Below are 24,401 nucleotides of genomic sequence, written 5' to 3'. Positions count from 1 at the left end.
TAGCTTACTAGTTGTCAAATACCAAATGGACTTCTTCTGCCTTACCTATTTCCACTCTAAGTAGTCAAGTGGAGAAAAGGTATAGGGCAGACTGTATTATTAAGTATCCGGGCACCAGGTATCCTCTCATTGCCTTGGGCCAGCTTTATTAATAGCTACTATTCTCATGTTATTTACTATGGAAAAATGACAAAGTTAATTGGCAGCACATGATGAGGAAAGGGGAAAAATTCAGAGATGACTTTCTTTGCATTGAGAGATCATTTCAGAAAGGTGTATGAAAGAAAAGGACAGGTGTTAGGTAGTACCAGTCATAAAGGAAACTGATGGTGTGTACCACAGGGGGACCAGTTATCGGGTGTGGTGAACAGAAAGCGGATGTGTAAGGTATGTGATTTCAGATGGAGGTTCAGGCCCCTTCCTCGTGTTATGGATATTACAGTGAAAATGATAATTAAGGGTGAGGCAACAGGTGGTCCCACGAGCTCCACCCTGAGGGAAAGACTGGGGAAGAGTCTGGGTGAGGTTTGCGCCATGAACAAAGATGAACTTAAAAGGAAATAGTATTCGGTTGTAAAGAAAATGCATTTTGTGCTGAACCCACTTGCTTAAGGACTTCCTGGGTGCTGCTGACTGCTGACTCTCTCACTGACACCTAACACTGCAGGAACTTAAACTAGATATTCCACCAATTCTTCCCAGTCTTCACTGCTAGGAAAGAAACCCTGAGACAGAGAAATAAGAGCTCATCCAGCATGAGCTGGATTTAGTACAATGGCCTAGATGGAGACCAGTAGTAGTGGCCTTGATTGCCCCTGGCCTCTCCTGGAACCTACAATTTGAAAGTCATGGTCAATGCCAGGCTCTGTGATACTTTCTCTACTTTGAAAGCTACAAAGGCTTAGAAAGCAACTTTTCCACCAACTCATTTCTAAGTTAGCAAAAGTTGCCCTTTGTAGTAATAATAGTAATTTACAAAGTTAAAGGATATAGAGGCCTTGACTTAAAACTTTGACATTAAGATATTAAGACATCTTTGATATTTAGATAAGGTTTTATGAGATAAGCTATGCAAAATCAAATACAAGTCCTTCTCCAGGTACAGGACACACTTCAATGTGCATAATTCTACCATCCAGAACTATAGGCACAGATCAGGCCGTCAGGCAGACTGGAAAGGCTGTGACCACTAAGGCCTCCAGGCCATGTGTCCCACATTTCTATGTCCCCATCAGCCCCTTTCCCTTTCTGAGGAGCAGGTGTGACAAACTTTTATTGTACTCCTCAGTTCTCTCATCCAATTGGAAACACCCAAATCACCACCCTCATTTAGCTGTGCCGAGTGTGACACGAGTTTATCAGACTCCTGCTTTCTCCATTTCCTGACTTCCTATCTACATAGGATCAAGAGCTGCACCCATCAGTCATTTTTCCTCCTATTGCAGAGCAATGGTTTTCAAACTGTGGTCCTGAGACCCTGGCAATCCCATAGAGACCCTAGGAAGCCTGCCTGGAGAATTTGAGCAGAGGGGTAAAAAGTCAGGGCTGCTGGACCCTTCCCTTCCTCCATTTGTACCACAGCAATTGTGCTTCTTTCCACGTTAGATAGTGGAGTTCCAGATGACATTTGAATTTCCTACTTGGATAAGGAACTTACTAAACTCACCACGTTCTGGCAGGTGAGATGAGGGCTGAGCGGGATGACATCATCACATACCTTTGCTGAATGATAAGGAATGTCACCCACAGGATTTCCTCAGCTTCCACAAACAGGCTCTGAAGTGCTTGTATCCAGACCAACTCATGTGATTAGACTCTCAACATCATTCCCATTCCCATTGGATAGATGAATAAACTAACCCAAAGAGGCAAAGGGCTTCCTGAAAATGTCATGGCTGTTGAGTGGCCGAGCTACAACACAAATTCCAGTCTCCGGATGTTGAACTCCAGCTCTGCCCACAACACTGGATTACAGAGTATGTGTTCTGATCCTACCTTACTTGAATGTACTCCCTCATTCCTTTGATCTCATCTCCCAAGAAGGCCTTATCAATTTCCCAACTAAACGAGAGTCTGAGGAAGAAATGGAGTAAGAAGAAATGAAGATCATAAAGAACTTCTGGAAATCTCTTGTGCTACTTTGGTTTTATGGTATGTAGCCTTCCCTACATGAACCAACACTGAGAAACAAACAAATTACTGAACATAACTAACCAACACAATGAAACTATTCAAAGTCAGTAGCTGGCATCATTCAAATGTGTACTTCCTTGATATACCAGGCACATTGCTGGATTTCTGGGTAATCTACCTCTGCTCTCAAATACACTTCTGGAAATGTGATTACAATGTAAGCAAATTTGCAACTTCTTGGCTAGTTCTAGAAATATTATAAATGAATGTTTCTCTGTACCTTAGACATACACAAGGAGAAGGACTCAAAGGGGGTAGAGTAGGAAAGTAATATTGTTCTTTTGTTTCAAGAACCCTGAGGACTTAAATGCATCAGAACATTGCAGCAGTAATTTAGATACATAGGCATCATTTAGAAGGTGCTGTGCTTACACTGCATGGAATAACTTCTCCAAAATGCAGGGCAGGGCCAAGTGATCCATTTAGCTACACTGTTTCTATCACTTGTGCAGACATGAATATAAATATAGAGATTGACTTGTAGTAAAGATGACATGCGAGTCAAAATGACACATGCATCCACATTCTCTGTGAAACACCCAGTGTTGTCTCTAAGGAAGTATGCTCATAACTGCTTCTGGGAAGCATTCAAAGGAAATGCCTTCTTCTGGAACAATAATTTCATTGTGACTCTAAAGCAGGGAGGTCTTTGCAAATTTACATGCAGACTGGTTTTTTCATACTCCACCTGAGCAGAAAAGTCAATTAGCTTTGGAAGTAGCACTTTGCCCCCTTCATCGCTCTTCAGGAAATCCAGCAAACTGCCTGTTGATAGAGGAGGAACAAATTAGTGTAGCTCAAATATAAAAGAAAAAAAGTCCAAACAAAATTCAAATGATCATTACTATGGGGGGAGTAACCCCACAAAACGACTGGCTTTGCAATTCTGTATGGTCATAGTGCCTTTTCCTGAGGTTGGTCAAACCCAAGCAAACTCTAACCTGTTACCTTTGGCCTGATGTGAAATGCACCTGTGTTCCAGGTAAGAAAGGGTGATGGTAGACACTTTTTCTTGCTACACTACAGGTGTCTGAGAACAATGCATTTCAGAGCACTGTGTGCCTGCCCCCAAGATAATTTATTGCAGCCACCTGATCTTCAGAGCTTCTCTGAGACAAAAACCAGCAAATCACCATAGCGGGCCTGCCCTTAGCAGGTACTCCGCTAGCTTGGCTCCTATCTGTGTCCAGCAAAAGCACAGAACTCAGCATATACCCTACGTGCTCGGTGAGTATTTGATGACCAAGCTGTGCTTGGAAAAAAGTTTGACCTACCTAAAAGGGAGTGTGCCCACAGAAAAACTCTCCTGCTTCCTATGGTTTCCTCTCTAAGACCTGCTTTTTCCCTTTAAAGTGCTAACTTGAGGGCAGTCTTGGGCAAGCTAATTGCCTGGTCTAAGTCCCCGGAAAGTGGGCATGTCCTAGTAAGTATATCAGAGTCCTTGTGAGGATGGATTAAAGCATGTGCTCTGGAGCTTGGCAGGTAATAAGTGCCCCATAAACATTCTTCTACCTTATTCACAATACAGAACAATGGTACTTCACCCTCAGATTGCTGGAAAGATTGAGTGAGATCACCAGGGAAAGCATCGTGAACAGTGGTATATAGTAAATGCTCAATAAAGGTTAGGCATTATTATCAGGAGAAACTCTTATTTACATTTATGATTAAGAATACTATTAGTTAGTTAATTCAACTAGTATTTACTGAACTACTAAGTGTGTAATCCTGAGACTGGTTTCTGGACTATAGCAACCTAAGGCATATGGGCTAGGTCTTTTTTTTTTTTTTCCTTTTACGAAAAAAGAAAAACCATGTTCTTTATTGAAAGGATTCTGAAAGAGTCACTCACTCTGAGTGACTAATATTCTGAAGTATTAACATATATTAAGAAAATATTCATCTTTCTAACCTATTCAGCTATGGCATCACATTATAATTTCCATTATGCATGAGATGATGGTTAATTCTGGATTATTGCTTATATTTTCTTTTCTTCATTCCTTCTGAAGATTTAAAAAAAAATATTTGGCAGTTTATTAGTATCTCTACTGAACTGAAGGAAGAAGGATGGCAATTCAAACCTTTTTATCTGATGGTGAAAGCAACAGGAGAAAAGATGGTTGCTTAAAACCTCTTCAATGATTCTATGGTTATGGAGGAATTCAACCTCAACAAGTTTTAAAAATGTTCACATTTTGAAGTGACACTCTGAACATTTAGATAATGCCAAAGAGGAAAACAAACCAATTTTAGGATTCTGAGAACTCACGTTTTAAATATGTAATAAAAGTACTCTTATGTAAAATATGTATTTATTTATTTGACAAATATTTACTGTGCTCCTAGTATGTACTGGATACTATTCTTAGGGATAATATAAATATGGAGATAAATGCAGAGAAAATAGGAAGACTATTTATTAATTTTATAACATGGATTACTTATGAGGGGGTGGTTTATGAAAATGTTTTGTTTTCCCATATTTTCTGATTTTTCGGTGGTGAGCATGCTGTTTTATAATTAGAATTATTTGCGTATTATTGGAACATCTAGACATTTTACTTTTTGAGGTGTAAGCCTTTTAACAACACTAGGCTTTGCTGGGGGGACGGAGGGAGCTCACCCTTGGCCATGTACTCCGTGATAATATAGATGGGCTCCTCTTTGGTGACCACTGCATAGAGCCTCACCAGCTTGTCGTGTTGAAGGGTCTTCATGAGGTTTGCTTCTTCCAGGAATGCTTGCACAGACATAGTGCCTGGTTTCAGGGTTTTTACAGCCACTTTGGTACTATTATTATAGTAACCTAGAAGAAAGAACAAGGGAGGGCATGCTGTATCAAACCGAAAATCCAAAAACTTCATGCAGAGTTAGAAGAAAATTTAGTTACAGATAGAAGAAAACATAAAATTCTGTATAGTGTTAACATTAGGGGAGGCTGAGAGAAAGGTATATGGGAATTGTCTGTGCCATCTTTACAAAAAAAATCTAAAATTATTCCAAAATCAAAAGGTTTTTGTAAAGCAATAGTTTTTTAAAAACGTTATATGCATTATATCATAGGGACTAAGATTTTCCTCTAATTAATGAAATGTTCTCTATCCAAGGTAAAAAAAACAAAAACAAAAACCTGCACCAAAGCTCTACACACACACACACACACACACACACATACACACATACACACACACACACACACATTTTCTGAAAGAAAATACACAAAAATACACCAAATACTGGCTATCTCCAATGGTCCAATTATGGGTGATTTTAATTCTGTTCACCATACCTTTAACTATTTAGGAAATATTCTATAGTGAATATATATTATTTTTATAATCAGAGAAAAAGCTTTGCACTTAAAAATTATTTATATATACGAAATTTAAAGTATAACATACTAGAGTCAAATAAGCATTTCCCAAAGTTTTCAAAGAGAACTGGATTTGGGTGATTGTCCACCCAAGCAAAGTGCTCTGTGCTGATGTCTGGGAACCACTGCCTGCTACACCCTTGCCCCACCCAAGAGATGCAGCAGAAGTATGGAGAGCTCTTCAGTAAAGAAACCTGTCTGACTTAGCTAACCTCAGCATTTCCCACACTTTCTTGACCACAGAACACCTTTTCATGTACCTTTTCACACCCCATGGAGCACACTTGGGGAAATACTGTCTCCTTAACAGAGGCCCCCAAGGCACCACTTTTTTGAGACGTGCCGCAATTATGTGCTTAATTATGAGGCAGTATAATGATTTTCCTCTGGGAAAGCCTTTTCTTAGTGTTTTTGGCAAAGCAGAAATATAGATAAACACATTCTCCTTTTCTTTCCTCTGTTTCTTTTAGAAGTGGGGGGGGGGATGAGGAGGGAGTGGCTGATGGTTACTACCCGGAAGCACAAGCTCCCTGTACGTTACCTCTACCTGGTGTGTTACAGCTTTCTAGCACCTGCCATAAGAAAAATACAACTCTAAGAAAGGGTAATGTATAGTGTCTCGTCCCCTTTTTTAGGCCACATAATTATCTGTGATGACTGGAATCATGCTCAGTGAAACATCAACAATGATGATCTCTGGGTGGTCAAATTTGGGGTACCTTTTACATTCTTTTGTTCTATTTTGATTAAATTTGTGAATGAGTACAGTTGTTCCCCCTTATCTGTAGTTTGCTTTCTGCAATTTCAGTTACCACAGTCAACCAAGATTCAAAAATGTTACATAGGAAATTCCAGAAATAAACAATTCATAAATTTTAAACTGTGCACTGCTCTAGTAGCCTGATGAAATCTCACTCTGTCCGCATATCTGCTCCAACGTTAACTGTCCCTTTGTCCAGTGTCTTCGCGCTGTGCACGCTCCAAGCCTGTTAGCCAATTAGTACCCATCTTGGTTATCAGATTGACTGCTCTGGTATGGCAGTGCTTGTATGTTCAAGTCATTCTTATTTTACTTAATATTGCCCTAAAGCGCAAGAATAGTAATGCTGGCAACCCGGCTATGCCAAGGAGAAGCCGAAAATTGCTTCTTTTAAGTGAAAAGTTATGTGTGTATGGGAAGAAAACATAGTATATGTAGAGTTCGGTACTATCCACGGTTTTAGGCATCCACTGAGGGTCTTGGAACATATCCCCTGTGGGTTAGGGAGGACTACTGTATGCATTTTTTTTTTTAACAAAAAGAATTATTTTTAAAAGGAAAATAAATTATTTCTATTTCCACTCCACCAAATGGGCAAAAAATAAAAATGTATTAGTTTATAGCCAACAATCAAGCATAGTTAACAATTTTTCTTCTGATCATTAACACTGTTTTCTCTGTTAAAACTTTTCCTTTTATATCTCACTTTGATTTGTACTTAGTAGCCTGCAGTGACCTACAGCAAAATGAAGAATGCTATAAAATAAGTGTTAGAATTATGGATAAGAAAATAATAGAAAACTGACAAAAAAACATGTCATTGTCAAAAGCTTCAACTACACAAAATGGAATTGTGAATATATGAAAGTGTTTTGCTATCTAAATGCATAATTACAAATAATATAACCTTTCTATGGCTCTTAAGAGTAAATTTAAAGTAAATTCCACCAACAAGCCTTTTAATGTTGCATTTGAATCAAGAAGATTCCATTATAAATTTGTGTAAAAGTTTATAAATAAGACATCAGTTACATGAATATATCTGTGGCAAAGCACAGCAAGAAAATACACTTCCTCTGATACATATAACTGACAAAAACTAGTGTCTAGAATATATGAAGAATTCCTATATATCAATAAGAAAAATAGGCAAAGACTTGGATGAGCATTTCAAAAAGAAAAAAATCCCAATAACTAATAAACATATGGGAGGAACTCAATCTTATTAGTAATCACAGAAATGCCTAAACGAAGCCATAGGTAGAAACCACGACCCAGCTTGACAAAAATTAAAGTGCTGGTGAGCACCATGTCTTTCAGTAGACCAACTGGGGTGGCTCCCCTAGGCTTTTTTTGTACTCTTTTTGAGCACCACTGAAATTCAGTTGTAAAGCTTCTTCCGTCTTTAAAAATATCCCCAAGAGGCCAATGAAGAATGTTGATAAAGCAGCCTCCTTTTAAGTGCAATTATTTTGAGTGTCTACCCCACCCCCATCCCCACGCACACACGCACAAGGGCTGTGCCGACCTGGGTCTCCTGTACATTGCTGGTGAGAGTCTAAATTGGGACAAGCACTTGAGAAATTAAGTTTGCAGTATTTAGAGCCAGACTTTTATGATCCAGCAAATCCTGACCTGGTTGCCCTAGAGAAACTCACGTACCCTCGCAGTAGCATAGAAATGTTTAGCAGCATTGTTCAAAGTAGCCAAAACCCAAGAGCAACTCCATTCCATGAATAAATAGTGAAATCAATGAATAAATTGTTGTACATCTTGAACATAAATTCAACACAATACTATATAGTAATGAGGATGAATGAACTGTAGCTACATCCAAAAACATGAATGAATTTCACAAACATAATGTTGAATAAAAGAGGCCAGACATAATAAATAAAAGGGTACATTTGCTCTGATTCATTTGTGTAAAGTTCAGAAACCGGCAAAACTGAACTCTATTATTTGGGGATGCATACCCCCACATACAAAAGTAGCAAAAGTATTAAAAAAAAGCCAGGACCTTATCGCAAAGATCAGAAAAGCAGTTGCCTTTGGAGGACAGCTGTGGCTGTGACTGAAAAGGGATAAGTGGGGGTTTCTGGGTGCTGGCAAGTTTCCATTGTATGATCTCAGTGGTCACCACACAAGTTTTCATTTTGCAATTATTTGTGATGTTGAATATTTGTGTTGTACACACTTTTCTGTCTGCTTGTGATATTACATAGAAATAAAAGAGAAAGAACCCAAACTATTCTTCTATGTCATAAAAGCAATGGAACTCATTGAGATTTTTATGTAACATAAAATTATGGATAAAGGATGAAGAAAAAATGCTTTCCAAGGGTAGGAGGGAAAGTTATCAGGAAATATTGCAGTGGCTAAAGATATTTAAAATGCTGATAAGGAGTTTGAGATGAACAGTGAATAAAACAGCTGTGTCAAACAGCCCAATAGTTTCCACTTAATGGTGTCTTAGGGCGGTGACATTTAAATAGGGCAGGTTTTCATCATGATTTTTATTCAGCACTAAGGGTCAAATTGTACTTTACCAAAATGTTCCCCGGGAGTGTGCAGGTTCAATTCACTCAGTCATGGAAACTTGAGTTGGCAAATGAAAAGCGATTTTAAAAAAATCTTTTGAAAGCAGTAAAGATTTTCATGTGGAGTGCCACTTTACCACAGTTAAAGAAAACTGATGTGACAATTTGAGAAAGTTCAAATTATGCAAGAGTGACTAACTTGAGAAAAAGTACCTATGGAGGCTGGTTTTAAAAAGATGCATGTAGTTGATTTTGGAAGTTGGTTGGTGATTAATTTCAGTGCAGTTGGCTCGAATGAAAATTTATCAAGCAAAATTCAATTCAAAACAAGTTTCCTTTTTTTCACAAACTTTCTGCATAGACCAAGGGGTAACAGGAAACATCATCCTTAGCTTCACTGATCAGTCAGTTCCCTTGGAGTTCAACAATCCATGGAGGAAAAGATGTCACCAAGCCATGTGTCAAGAGGATCACCACACCAAGCGGAAACAGCTTGAGAAACTCCTCTTTCTTTAATCCAACCCCTTCTATCCTGAGCCCCCAGAACAGGTCACTTCCTAGTATTTGTTCACTGTATTTCAGAACAAAAACATTCAGACCATAAAATGTGACTGGTAATATATGAACCATTCACATGCTTCATAAAAATATTAACTTACTTGGTTAATGGTAATATAATATTTAATTTGTTGTTTTTTTCTGTCAATGAGAAAAATTACCCTGCTTATCCTTTTGAGAAATACAAGATAATTTCTAGCAGCTCTAAATTGCACAGACTTTGCTGTTATACCAGCCCTTGGACAGTCAGAATGAAACACACAAATACACATGGGAGGGGGCTTCCTCTAACCTCTAAATCGTAGCATAACATCATTAATCACTATGTTTTTCTTTTATTCCCAGTATTTCTCTGCTAAATGCATTCAACATATTGATGTTATTTCAATAGCTAAGGAGGAGGTCCCTGACTTATAGCTAAATTTACAGAACCATATCTGGAAAAGATCCCAGATCAAAGTTTTCTATTTTTTTCTTCTTTCTGTCTTTCTTTTCCTTCCTTTCTTTGTTCCTTCCCTTCCTCCCTTCTCTTCTTCCCGCCCTCCATCGCTCCATTCCTCCCTTGCTCCCTATCTTCTCTCTTTTCTTTAATACAAGACTAGAAAGAGAACAGCTCAATTAAAAAACAAACAACTATAACTGTCAATATCCTGGCAGTGATATTGTTAATAGTTTTACAAGATGTTACTACGGGGAGAAACTGGGATTTTCCCCCTAAAGGTTACACGGGATCTCTTTGTATTATTTCTTTTATATATGATAGCTTTTTGAAATATAATTCATATACTATACCATTTACTCAGTTAAAGTATAAATTTCATTGGTTTTTGTATATTCAGAGTTGTGGAACCATCACTATAATAAATTATTGGAACATTTTCATCACCCTCCAAAGAAACCCCATACCCATTGACAGTTACTCCCCCAGCCTCCATTCCCCCATCTGAGGCAATCACTCATCTACTTTGTCTCTACAGATTTATCTATTCTGGACATTTTATATAAATGGAATCAGATAATACATGGTCCTTATAATATATGTCTGGCTTTTTTCATTTAACAGTGTTTTCAAGGGTCATCCATGTTGCAGCATGTGTCAGTATTGTATTTCTTTTTATTGTTAAATAATATTCCGTTGTATGGCTTCACCACATTTTGTTTACCGAGTCATCAATTGATGGGCATTTGGGTTGTTTACACTCTTTGGCTATCATGAATAATGCTACTATGAACATTCATGTACAAGTTTGTGTGGACACATGCTTTTATTTCTGTATTATTTTTTACAATTGCATGTGACTCTATAATTATTTCAAAATAAAAAGATTAAGTAAAAAAAAAAACAAACAACTTGTGTTGAGTGGGGAAATCCTGGATGATTTCTCCCCTCTCTTTCATAGTGCTTGCTCTAATGTTACCATATTTTCCTTATAATAAAATTAAATATTTCATAGTAACGAGGGTTCCTTGAATGTTGGTGATTGGGCTAAGTACTTGCCTGCATCATCTCATTCAATCCTACACCATCCCTACAAAGCTAGGTTCTATCATAACCCCATTTCAGATGAGCCTCTGCTGCTTCTCTCTGTTAAAACATTGTTGGCAAATCAATCAAATAACCCAATTAAAAAGTGAGCAAACTACTTGAATAGACATTTCTCCAAAGAAGATATATAAAGGCCAATAAACACATGAAAAGATGTTCAACATCACTAATCATTAGGAAAATGCAAATCAAAACCACAATGAGACACCACCTCATGCTCATTAGGATGGCTATTATAAAACAAAAACAAAAACAAACCCACCAGAAAACAGCAAGTGTTGGTGAGGATGTGGTGAAACTGAAATCCTTGTGTGCTGTTGATGGGAATGTACAACGGTGTAGCCACTGTGGAAAACAGTATGGCAGTTCTTCAAAAAATTTAAACATAGAATTGCCAAATGATCTAGCAATCCTATTTCTGGGCATATACCCAAGAGAATTGGAAGCAGGGTCTCAAAGATATTTGTGCACTCATATTCATAATAGCACACAACTTTCAAAAGGTGGAAGAAACCTAAGTACCCATCGATGGATGAATTAATAAACAAAAATGGAATATTACTTGGCATTAAAAAGGAAGGAAATTCTGACACATGCTACAACATGGATGAAACTGAAAGACATTATGCTAAATGAAATAAGTCAGTCACACACAAAAAGACAAACACTATATGAATTCACTTCTGTGAGGTACCTAGCTAGAGTAGTCACATTTACAGTGACAGAAGCAGAATGATGGTTGACCGGGGCTGGGAAGATGGAGGAAAGGACAGTGTTTGAAGAGTATACAGTCCCAGTTTTGCAAGTTGAAAAAAAAGTTTTGGAAGTTGGTTATACAATGTGAATGTCCATAACAGTACTGTACTATACCCTGAAAATTGGTTAAGATGGTAAATTTTATGTTATGTGTATTTACCACACACAAAAAACATTATTAGCAAATCTGCTCAAATGATAAACTATCACGAGATTTTACCCTCTTTCAAACAGTTTAAATAAAAAGTAACAATCTGGAGAAAACAATTACCATATTTTGCTGTGTATAATGCACATTTTTTGCCCAAATTTGTGAGACAAAAATAAGCATGTTCATTATACATGGGTAGTACTAATTCTGTATCTATATAAATGTTTTAAGTTTTTTTATTTATGTTTATGAGTTAAAAGTGTAACTCTAGAAATCAATAATGATATCTGTTTGCAAAATAGTACCCTGGAATACGATAATCGGTTTTGTTGAACTTACCACGAACTTCCAATGATGTAGAGTTCTTGGCCTTCTATGATGTGTAAATACATAAATTTGTTACCAGTACATAAAATTTCTTGTACTTGTATCTGTTCTTGTGTGTTGTTTATTTGTTACATAAAATTTCTTGTACCATAATATATTAAAAAATAAATGCTAAAATTCCTTTATAATACAAAAAGCAAGTGCCTAAATGTAAACAAATAAAAATTTGAATTAAAATATTAAAATGAAAGATTTTTTCCCCTGAAAGTTTGGGCCAAAAACGTGGGTGTGCATTACGCACGGGGGGAGCACATTATATAGGGCAAAATACGATACATATTTTCCAATGCCTCATTCTCCCCTCTTCTAAATCTTGGTTTCTCCCAGGCACCCCCTAGGTACATGCTAAATGAAAGTGCTACAATCAGTGTGAACACTTAGCTTGTGGCCCGTTGGAAGAACATGAACAGGAAAAGGTGAGAAACAGGCAGGAGAATTTAATGTATCTAGAATTAGAAGCAAAGAGGTTTTCTCAATACCAGAAAGGACGAATATGCTTGAGCTCCAGGTGACAATTTCAGCTCAGGCTTCAGCTACTCATGACAGAACTATCCTGTGAACAGGTCTATTCAGTCATGTGCCCCTCCCCCCGCCCCCGCTACCTTGCTCTTGCTTTAACACCAGCTCACACCCTCATCAGTGTCTTTGGCATGGACGAGTTGGGTTGGCAAGTGGCACCTGTGTGCGCCACCATCTTGCAGTTGGTAAAGAGCTTACCATTCTACTCACTAGTAGCTCTCAAAAAAATTTTAAGAAGGCACAGGAGGACTATCATAATCTCTTCCTCCTCAAAGTCAAAGTGATAACTCCCAGACCAGCAGATCTCATCTCTTATCTCTCGGGTGTCAATAGCACATAATTTGATGTCTTAATCATGGCTTCACAGCTGAACATGAGGAGGTTGGCACAAAACTCCAAACCATCACTTCATATGCAGGGCTACACTTTTAGAGCCAACGAGTACACCCAGTTAAGCTCCCTCTATTTGTCCCTTCATGACAGATAAGCAATTCCTTTGTTGGAAAATATCCACAGGAAGGTCTAACTGGAGTATTTGTACTTTAAATTTATAATTAAAAGTGGGGGAAATCCACTGAAATATAGCTTCCAGGGCCTATAGTCAAATACTGTAAAATGAAAATAATAAAAAAACAGTGCACAGAGCTAGACTCTGTAGGAAACATCAGCTACACAATCTCATTTTTCCGTTCAGCAACTGGTGAGAATTTTGTCCATTTTAATGATGAGGAAACTGAGTATAGGGACCTTAAATTAACTTGTAGATAGCTTAGCAAGCGAATCCAGGTCTCTGGGATGCCAGAGCAGCTGGCTTTTTCACTGCCTTGAATGATTTGGGGCAAGTTGTTCCTCTGGTTCTCAGTGTCCTCATTTCTCAAATCATGATGTTAATTCTTATAGTGCTATTACAGCGAGTACATGAAATAATCGATGAAAATGTATGTAGAGGGTGCACCTTCTATAGAAGGGGGCCTGTGGACACAGTATAGCTGGGGCATTGTTTTCTCTCCTCCTCCCATTCTTTTTCCTCCCCCTCCATACTTTGTCATTTCCTCCCCACTCAAAGTTATGGTAAATACAGAAAGGAAAGTGCACTCAGATGGACTCAGAGACCTGGAGGACAATTAAATGTAATTGTGAACATGTATTTTCCTACCAATACTCTCAAATAAAGAGGCAAGGCTGCAAAGAGGAGGCCAAGGAGAGAAGGCAGAGCCCCGGGTTACCAAAGTGAGCCAGTGGGGCTGGAGGAGACATGGTCAGGGGAGTGTGGGAGGAGGACAAGGATGGTTGCAGCTTTTTAAAGAAGTTACAGCTTCCGAGAGGGAAGAGAATTCAAAATGAGCAGATAATGCTGAAACCATTTGGGGGAAGTTCTTTTGGAGCACAGGATATTTACACAATCATAAAGAATGTCCCCACAGATTATTATTTAATTACAAAAGGGAATTAACAAGTAACATTTAAAATAGAGAAATCTGGTGGACCTCCTAAAAATCAAAAGGAAATCACCAACTAATATTCTGTGCCTGCTGACAGATGCATGGAGGATACAGCATCACTTAGTACTATCCATGCACAGAGACATAACCTGAGCCAAAAAACAGTAAACATCAAAAAATAAAATAAAAATGAGGGGCATTCTACAAAACAACTGACCTGTATTATTCAAAATGTCAGTATCATAAAGACGAAGATGGGCTGAGGGATTGTTTCAGATTAAAGGAGACTGAAAAATGTCAACTAAATGCAAATATATGATTCTAGAGAGCTATAGGGACATTATTGGGATAATTCGGGAAATTTGAATATAGACTTTATATTAGATAATAGTATATATCAATGTTAAATTTCTTTAATGTCATCACTATTGTGTAAGGTAATGGCCCTGCTCTGAAGAGACACATGCTTATGTATTTAGGGGGCATCACGTCTCCAACTTACTCTCAAGTGGTTCAACAACAATAAAATATGTATGTGTATGTGTATGTATAAAAAAGATAAAGCAAATATTACAAAATATTAACCAGTGAATCTAGATGAAGGGTATACAATTATTATTTTTGCCCCTATTTTGTGGATTTGAAAAATATGTATTAAGAAATAAATACAAATACCTCAGGGGGAAAAAAGAAGGTAGCATTTTTTTTAAAAATGAGCAGCTAATAGCTTGACGTTTCCTCAAAAATTTAAATGTTGACTCACCGTATGACCCAGGAATTTCACTCCTAAAAGAATGTATCCTAAAAGAATGTACTCAGGAGAAATGAAAACATTTATCCACACAATAATTCATACATGAATGTTCATAGCGGTATTAATCATAATAGTCAAATGGTGGAAACTACCCAAACATCCATCAACAGATAAATGGGTAAACAAACTGTGGTGTATCTATACAATGGAGTATTATTCAGAACTTAAATCAGAATGGAATTCTAGACATGGTACGGCATGGATGAACCTTGAAGACATAAAGCTAAGTGTAATAAGACAGTCACAAAAGGACAAATACTATACACTTTCACTTATATGAGGTACTTGGTCAAATTCATAGAGACAGAAAATAGAACGGTGGTTGCCAGGGACTGAGGGGGTAGGGCATGGGGAGTGACTGCTTAATAGATACAGTGTTTCTTTTTCGGGATGGTAAAAACATTTTGGAACCAGATAGAGGTGGTGGTTGCACAACAATGTGAATGTAGCAAATGTCACTGAATTGTTCACCTTAAAATGACTGATTTTATATTACATGCATTTCACCTCAAAAAAAAAGAGCAGCTAGAGAAGGGAGGAGGATAACATATGACTTAGGCAACAGAGCATGAATGAAAAAAGACCACACCTAGAGCAAGGGAGAGCTCAGCCTATGAATCTGCTGTTTGGAATGGAAATAGAATGCCTGATATGCACTGTAGACTGGTTCTGAAATATGCCAACCCAATGAAGAATGTGAGGTGTGTAATTATAATTGACCTGAATTCTGTAAATATGTTCACAGAGACTTACAGTGCAGCAAGAATTAATTACATGCTGGGTTGCTATCTGCCATATTTAAAAGACACTCCAGCTAAAGTAGGGCCACCAGGAAAAAATGGGCAAAGCTGGGATCCCAGGGGCCAAGATTTTAGAGGACACCCTTTCCCTCAGAAACCCTGGGATCAGGAAGTAAAATGACCACGTGGCTGCAACAGGCCGGACGAGGCTTTAGTTTCTGCTCAGCTGGGGCTGGGCAGTTTTCAAAAGCTGTCCACCTCTTCTTCTCTTCAGAAATCATGTTTGCTTTCACACACACAAAGCTGGCACAGAAAGAGTGATCCAGTAAGATGTTTATGACGTAGCATGTTATCCTTTCCAGAAGTAACTGCATTTTCAGTTAGAACCATGAAGAAAACATGATGCTTTACAAAAGCGGAGGGGGGGGGTGGGGGGGGAGGAGGGAGTGTATTATATCACAAAAGAAACTCACATTCACTATAAAAACTTTAGAAAAGATAGCCAAGCAAAAGAAATCCCCTGGAGAAAGCCATTGCCATGATTTTGCCAACCTGAGAAGGTAGTACTTAATGGTAAGAAATGATTCATTAATGACGGCACCTGGAGCATCTTTAGAAACTTTCTTGGTGAGAAATTGCAATAAATGTGAGGCTTCCTTACACCCACTACCAAGGATGGTAACCAAGAGCACCTTCCCCTGAGATAGAAGCAAATTTCCTGTACTTATAATGTGTGTCCAGAGACTCTGGTAATGAGAGGATCATGAAAGTGGAGACAGAACAGTTAAGATAAATACCCACTGCCCTCTTCCTCAGAGACGTTCATTCTAAAAAGAATTACTAAGTCACAAGGAAGAGGAATTACTAATGAAATAATTTTGCAGACCAGTTATTGGCCCTGTAGACAGAGAAAAACAAAAGTGATGCTTCTGACACAATTAAGTATTTAGCCGAGAAAAGTGATAGCAATTGGCTTGAGCCCTTATGTTTCCTGTCGTCGCCTCCAGAGTGGACTCTGGCCACACACTCACCCATCCAGACTTCCCCGAACTGTCCAGCACCAAGCTTCTTCACCAATTTAATGGATTCCCGTGGGATTTCCCAGGCATCTTTATCCCATGGCTTTTGTGGTTTGGGACTAATGCATGCCTTCTCCAATCTTCTGCACAAGCCATCTGACTGCTCTAATTTGAAAGAGGAAATAAAGGTTAAAAACGTCATGCTTTGTATTTTACCAGTATCTATAGAGAAGTTTTGACTATTAGTGTTATTTCCAACTTGCAATAGTCATGAACCTAAAATGCTTATGGGGGTACCTTTTTTGTAATCATGACTTCTGAAACTCTTGAATGGAAGACAATTTAAAACATACTTGATTTTATTCATTTATTCATTAGCCCGGCTAATCTATTAAAACAAAACAAAAAAATATAACGAGCAGATAAACAAAGGCTGACACACTGTCACACTTAAAATGTAATTTCAGATTGCTGAGCCCACATAAGCTCATTAGGGCACAATAGCAGAGGCTTGGTCATGTCACCAGGGGACCAGAACAGGGCCAGAGCATAACAAGCACTCAATACACATGCTGAACGAATAAGTGAATGGAGATGATAGAGAGGGAGGAGGATTCCACAAAATCTGGGGTATCTTGCTCTCTCCATATTTTGGGGCCTAAGCAAACCTATGATGTGTGTTCCCTTCGAGCACGTTGTAGAAATAAGCACTAACAACAGCCACCCACTACAACAGACTTCAATCACATTGGGAATAAACCTAAAGGCTAGCCATGGGTTCAGTTTAATGGGGCTGGCAGAGTGGCACTGATGACACAGGACCAATGACATGACACTTCTAAATATTCTGGTGTTGTAAAAATATGCAGTATGTGAAAATAATATTCATTTTTCTCTTCATAATTCTGAAATACCAACTGTTAAACAGCAGGGACGAGGTAAGAAGAACTGCAATAATTATTCATAAAGATCAAATCTGACTTTGAATGTATGTTTAATTATAGATTAATTTAGAATCAATTGTAAAATATGATCCTCCGACTTTATCCCAAAGAAATATAAATAGAAATATAAATAAAAATTTTAATATAAACAAGTTTGACAGCATATATTTACCATAATAAACATATTTTGTTTGGTCCGACCTCTAGTTTTTACTTACTTTGGTAATGCTTAATCATGTCGCTGATACAAGGAAAAGTGATTCTTGGAGAGATGTAATAACCCCCATTGTCCAGACTTCTAATTTTGTAGTGCTTAATAACATCACCATGCACTGGGTCATAATCTCTGACAGACAGAGAGTAGCTTCCTGTTGGGGAAAAAGTACAAGGAAAGGTTACACCTATATCTTATAAGTAAGATCTGCATTATACAATACCATAGTACACATGTTGCTATAAAATATGCAAAATATAAATTAAGTATGTACATATATAATTTTCTAAGTCCTAAAGAAAGTCTACTTGGTAAAAGAGGCTAGCATGTTTGCTATGAAGTTTACGAATGTGCCATTTTTCTTCTTTATGATAGTTTTTTAAATCTCACTGAATTGAAAAGCTATTTTGATTTCCTTTCCCTTAAAATTTCAAGATTTACTCTAAATAATAATGTAAGAGACTCAGCAAACATAAAGCATGGTGAGGAATGGTCATAATTATTTCTGTTTTCTGTGTTACTTTTAGCAGCAAAACCAATAATTTGAGTTTGTTATCAAACTATGAAACTTTCACTACCAGAACACAGCATATCCTTTTTTTTAAAGAATTCTAGAATAGTTTCTAAGAATGATTTCCTAAATTGCATTTTATAAAAAGCCTTAAGCCACTTCTTACCTTTCAATGTTTCACTTTCTCTGATGAGAAAAGCTCCAGGGCTGTTCCCTGGGGCCAAAAGCTGCCTTTCTGCATCTTTCCTGGTTATATCCTTGAAAAACCACCTGAGAAGACATTTTAACAGTTCATGGGTGTTATGCTCCAGGAAAAGAAAAAGACAACGAATAAACAAGAAATCCAATGCAGCAAACAAAACCATGAAAGATAACATGTAAGAACTCACTCTTCTGTTTCCAAGGTGTTGACTTTGGCTACGTAGTTGCTGGGGATGAAACCTTCTCTCTTTGTTGAAAGGGATTTAGCTTTCCACCACTCTCCATGCCTGGAATAGAAACACACATCAAAAGTGTGTGAGGTCCAATGACTCAAGAACTACAACAGCAATTATCTAAAGGTGTTTGTTTTGGGGAGTGAGGGAGGGTGGGGAAGATCCCTAGAACCTCAGAATCCAGTGAGAAAATTCACTCCTCTTGCTGAAATACAAATACGTTCAGAGACTGAAGCAGGGAAGGGGAGGGGAGGGCACGGCGGGGAGGGGAGGGGAGGAAAACAGCTTCACAACTTGTGAGTCACTGTGCTCAGCTCTGCACAAATAAGAGTTGGTGACAATGGTTCCCATCCTGCAGAAGCAAAATGTTTGTAATTTCCCCCCAACAGGATATCTAAAAAATGACTTAAGATTCTTATAGGAATGGAAGTCAAGGGAATAATAAGCCATAGTTCCTATGCTATAAACTCCTTTGTTAAAACATGTAGCTTCCACAGATGGACACCATGGAGAAAAAATAGAAAACCATAAAATAATTCCTAGCAGGTAGCCCTCATCACTCTTGCCCTCAGCATGGAGCTGAGGAGGAGGCTGGGGCAGTGACAGAGGGAGGAATGGATGGGTCCCTAGGAGGCTCAATTATGTTCCCCTTCAAATTCCCACATGCAGCCGGGATCCTTGTCTGCAAGAGAAAGACAACTACAAGTGAAAGTAATTCCTGCCTCTATGTGCCTATGCTTTGTGTATCCATATGCACGCATGCATGGAACCCTCACATTAACCTATGATGAAGGCACTGTCGTTCCCATTTCATAAGGGAAGAAACTAAGGTATTCAGTTGAAGTGACTTGTCAAGGTCACACAGCTATAAATGGCAGGGCCAGGATTAGGCCCAAGTTCATGCTCAGCCTGTAAACATAACTGCTCTCAACCACTTAACACCTTATAGTTAATAAGGAGTCTCCCTCCTCTAACCCTGTTTGGCAAGCCAGGGTGACAATGCATGCAAGATCAGTAGGAAAAGCAAGCTAGAATTAAGACACTTGGAGTTCCTTATTCTCAGTACTGTTCTCAACCCCTGTAGTCTGAACAGGGTCACAGGTCTGTGAGACAGCATGGACAGGGTCAAGGAAATGATGATGTCCAAATGTCTTCACAGAAGTACCACACTGCTGAGTAAGGGCTTTTCCAAGATAACTGCTGCTTCAGCAGAGAGCCAAATCAATACATTTTACCCACAAACCCAGTCTGAATTTGAGGAATATAACTAAATAAAAATGGCATTAAAACAACATGCAAATTCCACACACCCCCAAACTACTTAAAGTGGCACAGATGGGTAAGAAAGAATCCGTTTTCTGTCTTCAAAGGGAAACCTTCTGGAGACTACTCACAGGCAAACTTCAGATGAAAATGCCTTTGGCCCTATTCCTTCCACTCCTAGCCCTCCTGCAGCAAGGAAGCTGGGAGGCCTCGGGCCCACAGGAGAGGAACCTGGCTATGCTGTGCACTGGGAGCAAAAAAACAGGGACCTGGGGAAAGGGCAGCAGGTGCAGAGTACATGGTACTTACTCCTCCAGGACTTTCATCTTCTCTCCTTTCCTGAAAGACAAGTCATCTGGGTGGATGCCATCATAGGGGTACAAGGCTATCACAATGTCTCCTTGTTCATCTGGATCTAAAAAAGAAGGACGCTAATGAAGACCTTTAAGAACCCATCAGCAGAAACATTTTAACATATCCTCATTGGTCACAAAGGATGAGATGATACACTGAAAAGAGGGGTGACTGAAATAATGGCATGTGTTCCTTCCTAGTGGTGCTCAGGGCCTACATGGTGTGGGGCGGGTACCATGCTGTGCACACTGTGTGCAGTATTTATCGCAAATACAGACCTACAACTGTAATTAATTCCAACTCTATATTTAAGAAATGGTACACCCACGTTCATAGCAGCCCTGTCCATAATAGCTAAAAGGAGGAAACAATCAGGTGTCCAGTGACAAATGAAATGGATCAACAAAAGGTGGCCTATATACAATGGAATATTATTCAGCCTTAAAAAGGAAAATCTGACACTGGCTACAACATGGATGAACCTTGAAGATATTATGCTCAGTGAAATAAGACAGTCACAAAAGGACAAATACTGTATGATTCCACTTATATGGGGCACCTAGAGTATCAATCTCATAGAGATAGAAAGTAGAATGGTGGTTGCTAGGGGCTGGGAAGAGGAGGGATGGGAGTTATTGTTTAATGGGGTATAGAGTTTTAGTTTGGGATGATGAAAAAGTTCTGGAGATGGATGGTGGTAATAGTTGCAAAACAATGTGAATGTACTTAATGCTATTGAACTGTACACTTAAAATGGTTAAAATGATAAACCTCATATGTTATGTGTATTTTTCTACAAAAATAAATAAAAAAAGACACCCAGGACAACTACTTTTGCTAGTGTCTCTAACAGTAAAGAAGAGAAGCCACCATGTTGCTATGAAAACATACCTTTAGTTTGAAACCTCTGTCCTGGTAAAAGCTGAGACTCTGTAACCTAGGAGAGAACATTTGTTAGAAAAAATTTTTTGTTTAGCTTTTCTTACATTCCTATTGTATGTTATATCATTACAACATTCCTGTTGTATGTTATATCAAATTAGGCTTATATTTGCTAATTTATTAAGCCAGAAAGAAGAGGAGTACAGAGAAAAAATTCTGTAGAGCTATGTCCCAACCTACATGGCGCTTCCTTCTAAAAGCGATCATTTGCCTGTGGTGGCAGGAAAAAAACAGGGCTCTGCAGGGGCTGCTAGATGCTTACCCAGTCATCACTCTCCATCTTATTTGGTAATACAGCCCTAATATTACTTGGGAGGCAGTCTGCCCAGCGAAATGACTATACTTCCAAATTCTCTACCATTCTATGCAGATGGAGGGAAAGAGTGTATCTATAAACAAAATGGTTGTGTGGGGCTTTGGGGCTGGCTGGTCTTTTGCTTTGCCCTCCAGGTAGGTAAAGGCTGGAAACTCAGCAACCATGGAAACCAGGTACCAGAGACAGCAAAGCAAAGACAGAAGTGATCTGGAGCCCCAGGGACCTTGTGGAACTGCCACCCCAGTCCAGAACTGCTGATCTCCATGTTTCCTAGACCTCAGGGCTCTATCCCCAGCCCTGAGAATAAGTCCTACCCATCCAGGCTTTTTATGGCTGACCCTTATTCCATTATGGGAACACAAGTCATTCCTTTTTATTTTAGTTGAAGGTGAATTATTAGGAAGGGTGGTCTGGTGACGCAAAAGGCCACCTCAATTACCTTTTAAATCAATTTTTTTTTTCTGTCAGTGACAGTGAGGAGGATGTAAAAGACCTCTAGAACCCTTTTACAGAAGGTACTGTCAGAGACCTATACTCACAAACCATGTAACTTTTCTCTTTGACTAAAGTGATTTAAGGAAATGGGACCAAAACAGTTTGTATTGAAATTTAAATTTCTGAATGAAAGTTAGCCCTTAAAATCTCCAAATATGGGGCGGGGGGATTACTATATTTTCTGGTATCAGAAAAATCATGGATCTGTATTATCCTTCAATACTTACTTCAAGAATTTTATACTAATTTTTTCAATCATTTAGATTTGCATAATTAGGATGCATGATCAATTTTAAATGACTAGAGGAAATAATTAGAAGATGAGAAACTAATTAAATAATTTTGAAAGGAGATGATTTTCAAATATCAAAGAGTTCTTGGTTTACAAATGTTTTAATAAATTTTTATAAGAACGAAACACATATATGCAACTCATCTAGCACCCCTCTTTTTCTTTAAAATGTCTTTTCCTTAGAGTGTTGTTGAATTTGCATCAGTTCAGCCTCACCCTCTCATCAGAGCTCCTCTCTAATCAATCCAGGCCGTGCGTTTTGGCACATCTGGCCAGAGCTGAGAATGTCATCTATGGCCGTGGAATAAAGCCAAACTAACTGGCTGGTTAAACAAGGGCATCTGTAACCACAGAAGGCACAAACTAAAATACAGGAATTGAAAGATTTCAAACATATTTACTACTTCTGCTTTCTAAATAAATTTTTAACGTCCTTTTACTTTTAACAAGAGGAAAAATGGTGTGTACATTTGTTCTATTTTCTTTTGCTTTCTTGAATAAAGAGTATCTTCATTCATCATTAAAAAAAAATGAGTTTTAAAGAATGTAAAATCTGGTATATGTGATCCCAAAAAAGCCAAGTCCTTTTTATGAGACCTTTGAAGTCTATAATAAGAAAACTGTTTGTGACTCCAATTCCTTATATCATTTTATTTTCTACTAATCCTATTTATATAATATGTAGTTCTACATCTATACCTATTTATATAATTTAAAAATATATATGTATTTATCACTAAATTATTAAAGCTGTTAATAATCTTATACATTTTGAGTTTCAATATAAATTATAATATTAATTTATCTATCCAGAAACATCATGTACAACATATTCACTCTTCATCTCCCCTTCTTTGTAAGAAGGTCAATAATGACTTATCAAATTCAATGATGACATGAGACTTTGACATATGTTATACCTGTAGGATAATGGAGAACAGTAGGGGTAAGGGCTGGATGAAGGGCTTAACAATAATATACTTCTAGAATGCCGAGGCATTTAAAAACATATCAAACAAGAGAAACTATAAACACACTTAACAAAGGCATTTGGGCTAACCTGGAATAAGCTGCTTCCAGCTTAAATGCTGAAGAATTCCATCAAAACCAAGCTACGGAATAATATACAGATATATAGTGAGAGAATTGATGGAAAAGATATAATATCTGAGATAAAGTGTATTTAAGGTTGTAGTTATCCAAAGCTCTGTTCCTCTTTTTCCAGGAAATGTGGTAGTAGTTCTTCCTGTGCCAAGTATTCTCAAATGCATCAATTAGCACATCACTCATGTAACATTTTTGGTACAGATATTTGCCCAAGGTTAGCGGGCAGAATTAGCTGTGTGTGTGTGTTGTTGTTTTTTTAATCTTTTAATTACAATAAGTCATGATAATTTCATTATCTGTACTATTATTCATTAATTGAAGAATGACAAGATCGAATAAAGTATGATATGCCAAAGGTTGTATTAGCACCTATTTTAGCTTCTGAATTGAATGCAGCATTTCTTTCTGCTTCTAGACCATTGCACTAATCTCACTATCTATTCTAAGTTCACACAAGCTCAGATAGACATGTATATCTTTATATATAAAGAGTGGGTATTTGCACCAGTGCTAGGAAAGATGACTTTCTCTACATATTAGAAGATGATCAAAGGCCACTTTATTTTAAAATGCCCTGGTTATCCCTCAATAGTCACAAGCTCTTTAACGGATTAAGTTACAAAGCACATAAAAAATTGAGGCCAGGGGCCGGCCCGGTGGCGCAGGCGGTTAGAGCTCCGTGCTCCTAACTCCGAAAGCTGCGGGTTCGATTCCCACATGGGCCAGTG

General features: G+C 38.1%; 1 protein-coding gene across 3 annotated transcripts in view; it reads right to left on the bottom strand.

Annotated features, from left to right (window-relative positions):
* The window catches only part of LYN (LYN proto-oncogene, Src family tyrosine kinase), a 118,202-nt gene that overhangs the window by 40,781 nt on the left and 53,020 nt on the right, over window positions 1-24,401 (bottom strand). For 2 of the 3 annotated variants that reach the window (XM_081070925.1, XM_081070927.1), the window contains 8 exons: window positions 21,413-21,575; window positions 20,477-20,582; window positions 18,860-18,958; window positions 18,637-18,740; window positions 17,964-18,113; window positions 16,814-16,966; window positions 4,820-5,002; window positions 2,882-2,958 (listed from right to left, as the gene is read on the bottom strand). In XM_081070925.1, coding sequence (XP_080927051.1) covers window positions 2,882-2,958; window positions 4,820-5,002; window positions 16,814-16,966; window positions 17,964-18,113; window positions 18,637-18,740; window positions 18,860-18,958; window positions 20,477-20,493 — 783 coding nt within the window. In that variant the 5' untranslated portion in view covers window positions 20,494-20,582; window positions 21,413-21,575. The remainder of the gene's footprint in view (window positions 1-2,881; window positions 2,959-4,819; window positions 5,003-16,813; window positions 16,967-17,963; window positions 18,114-18,636; window positions 18,741-18,859; window positions 18,959-20,476; window positions 20,583-21,412; window positions 21,576-24,401) is intronic. The other variant, XM_081070926.1, reaches the window with a different exon arrangement.

The sequence above is a fragment of the Rhinolophus hipposideros genome (genome assembly GCF_964194185.1).
Source record: "Rhinolophus hipposideros genome assembly, chromosome: 13".
Taxonomy (NCBI): Eukaryota; Metazoa; Chordata; class Mammalia; order Chiroptera; family Rhinolophidae; genus Rhinolophus; species Rhinolophus hipposideros.
This window is presented reverse-complemented; position numbering and strand designations above follow the sequence as displayed.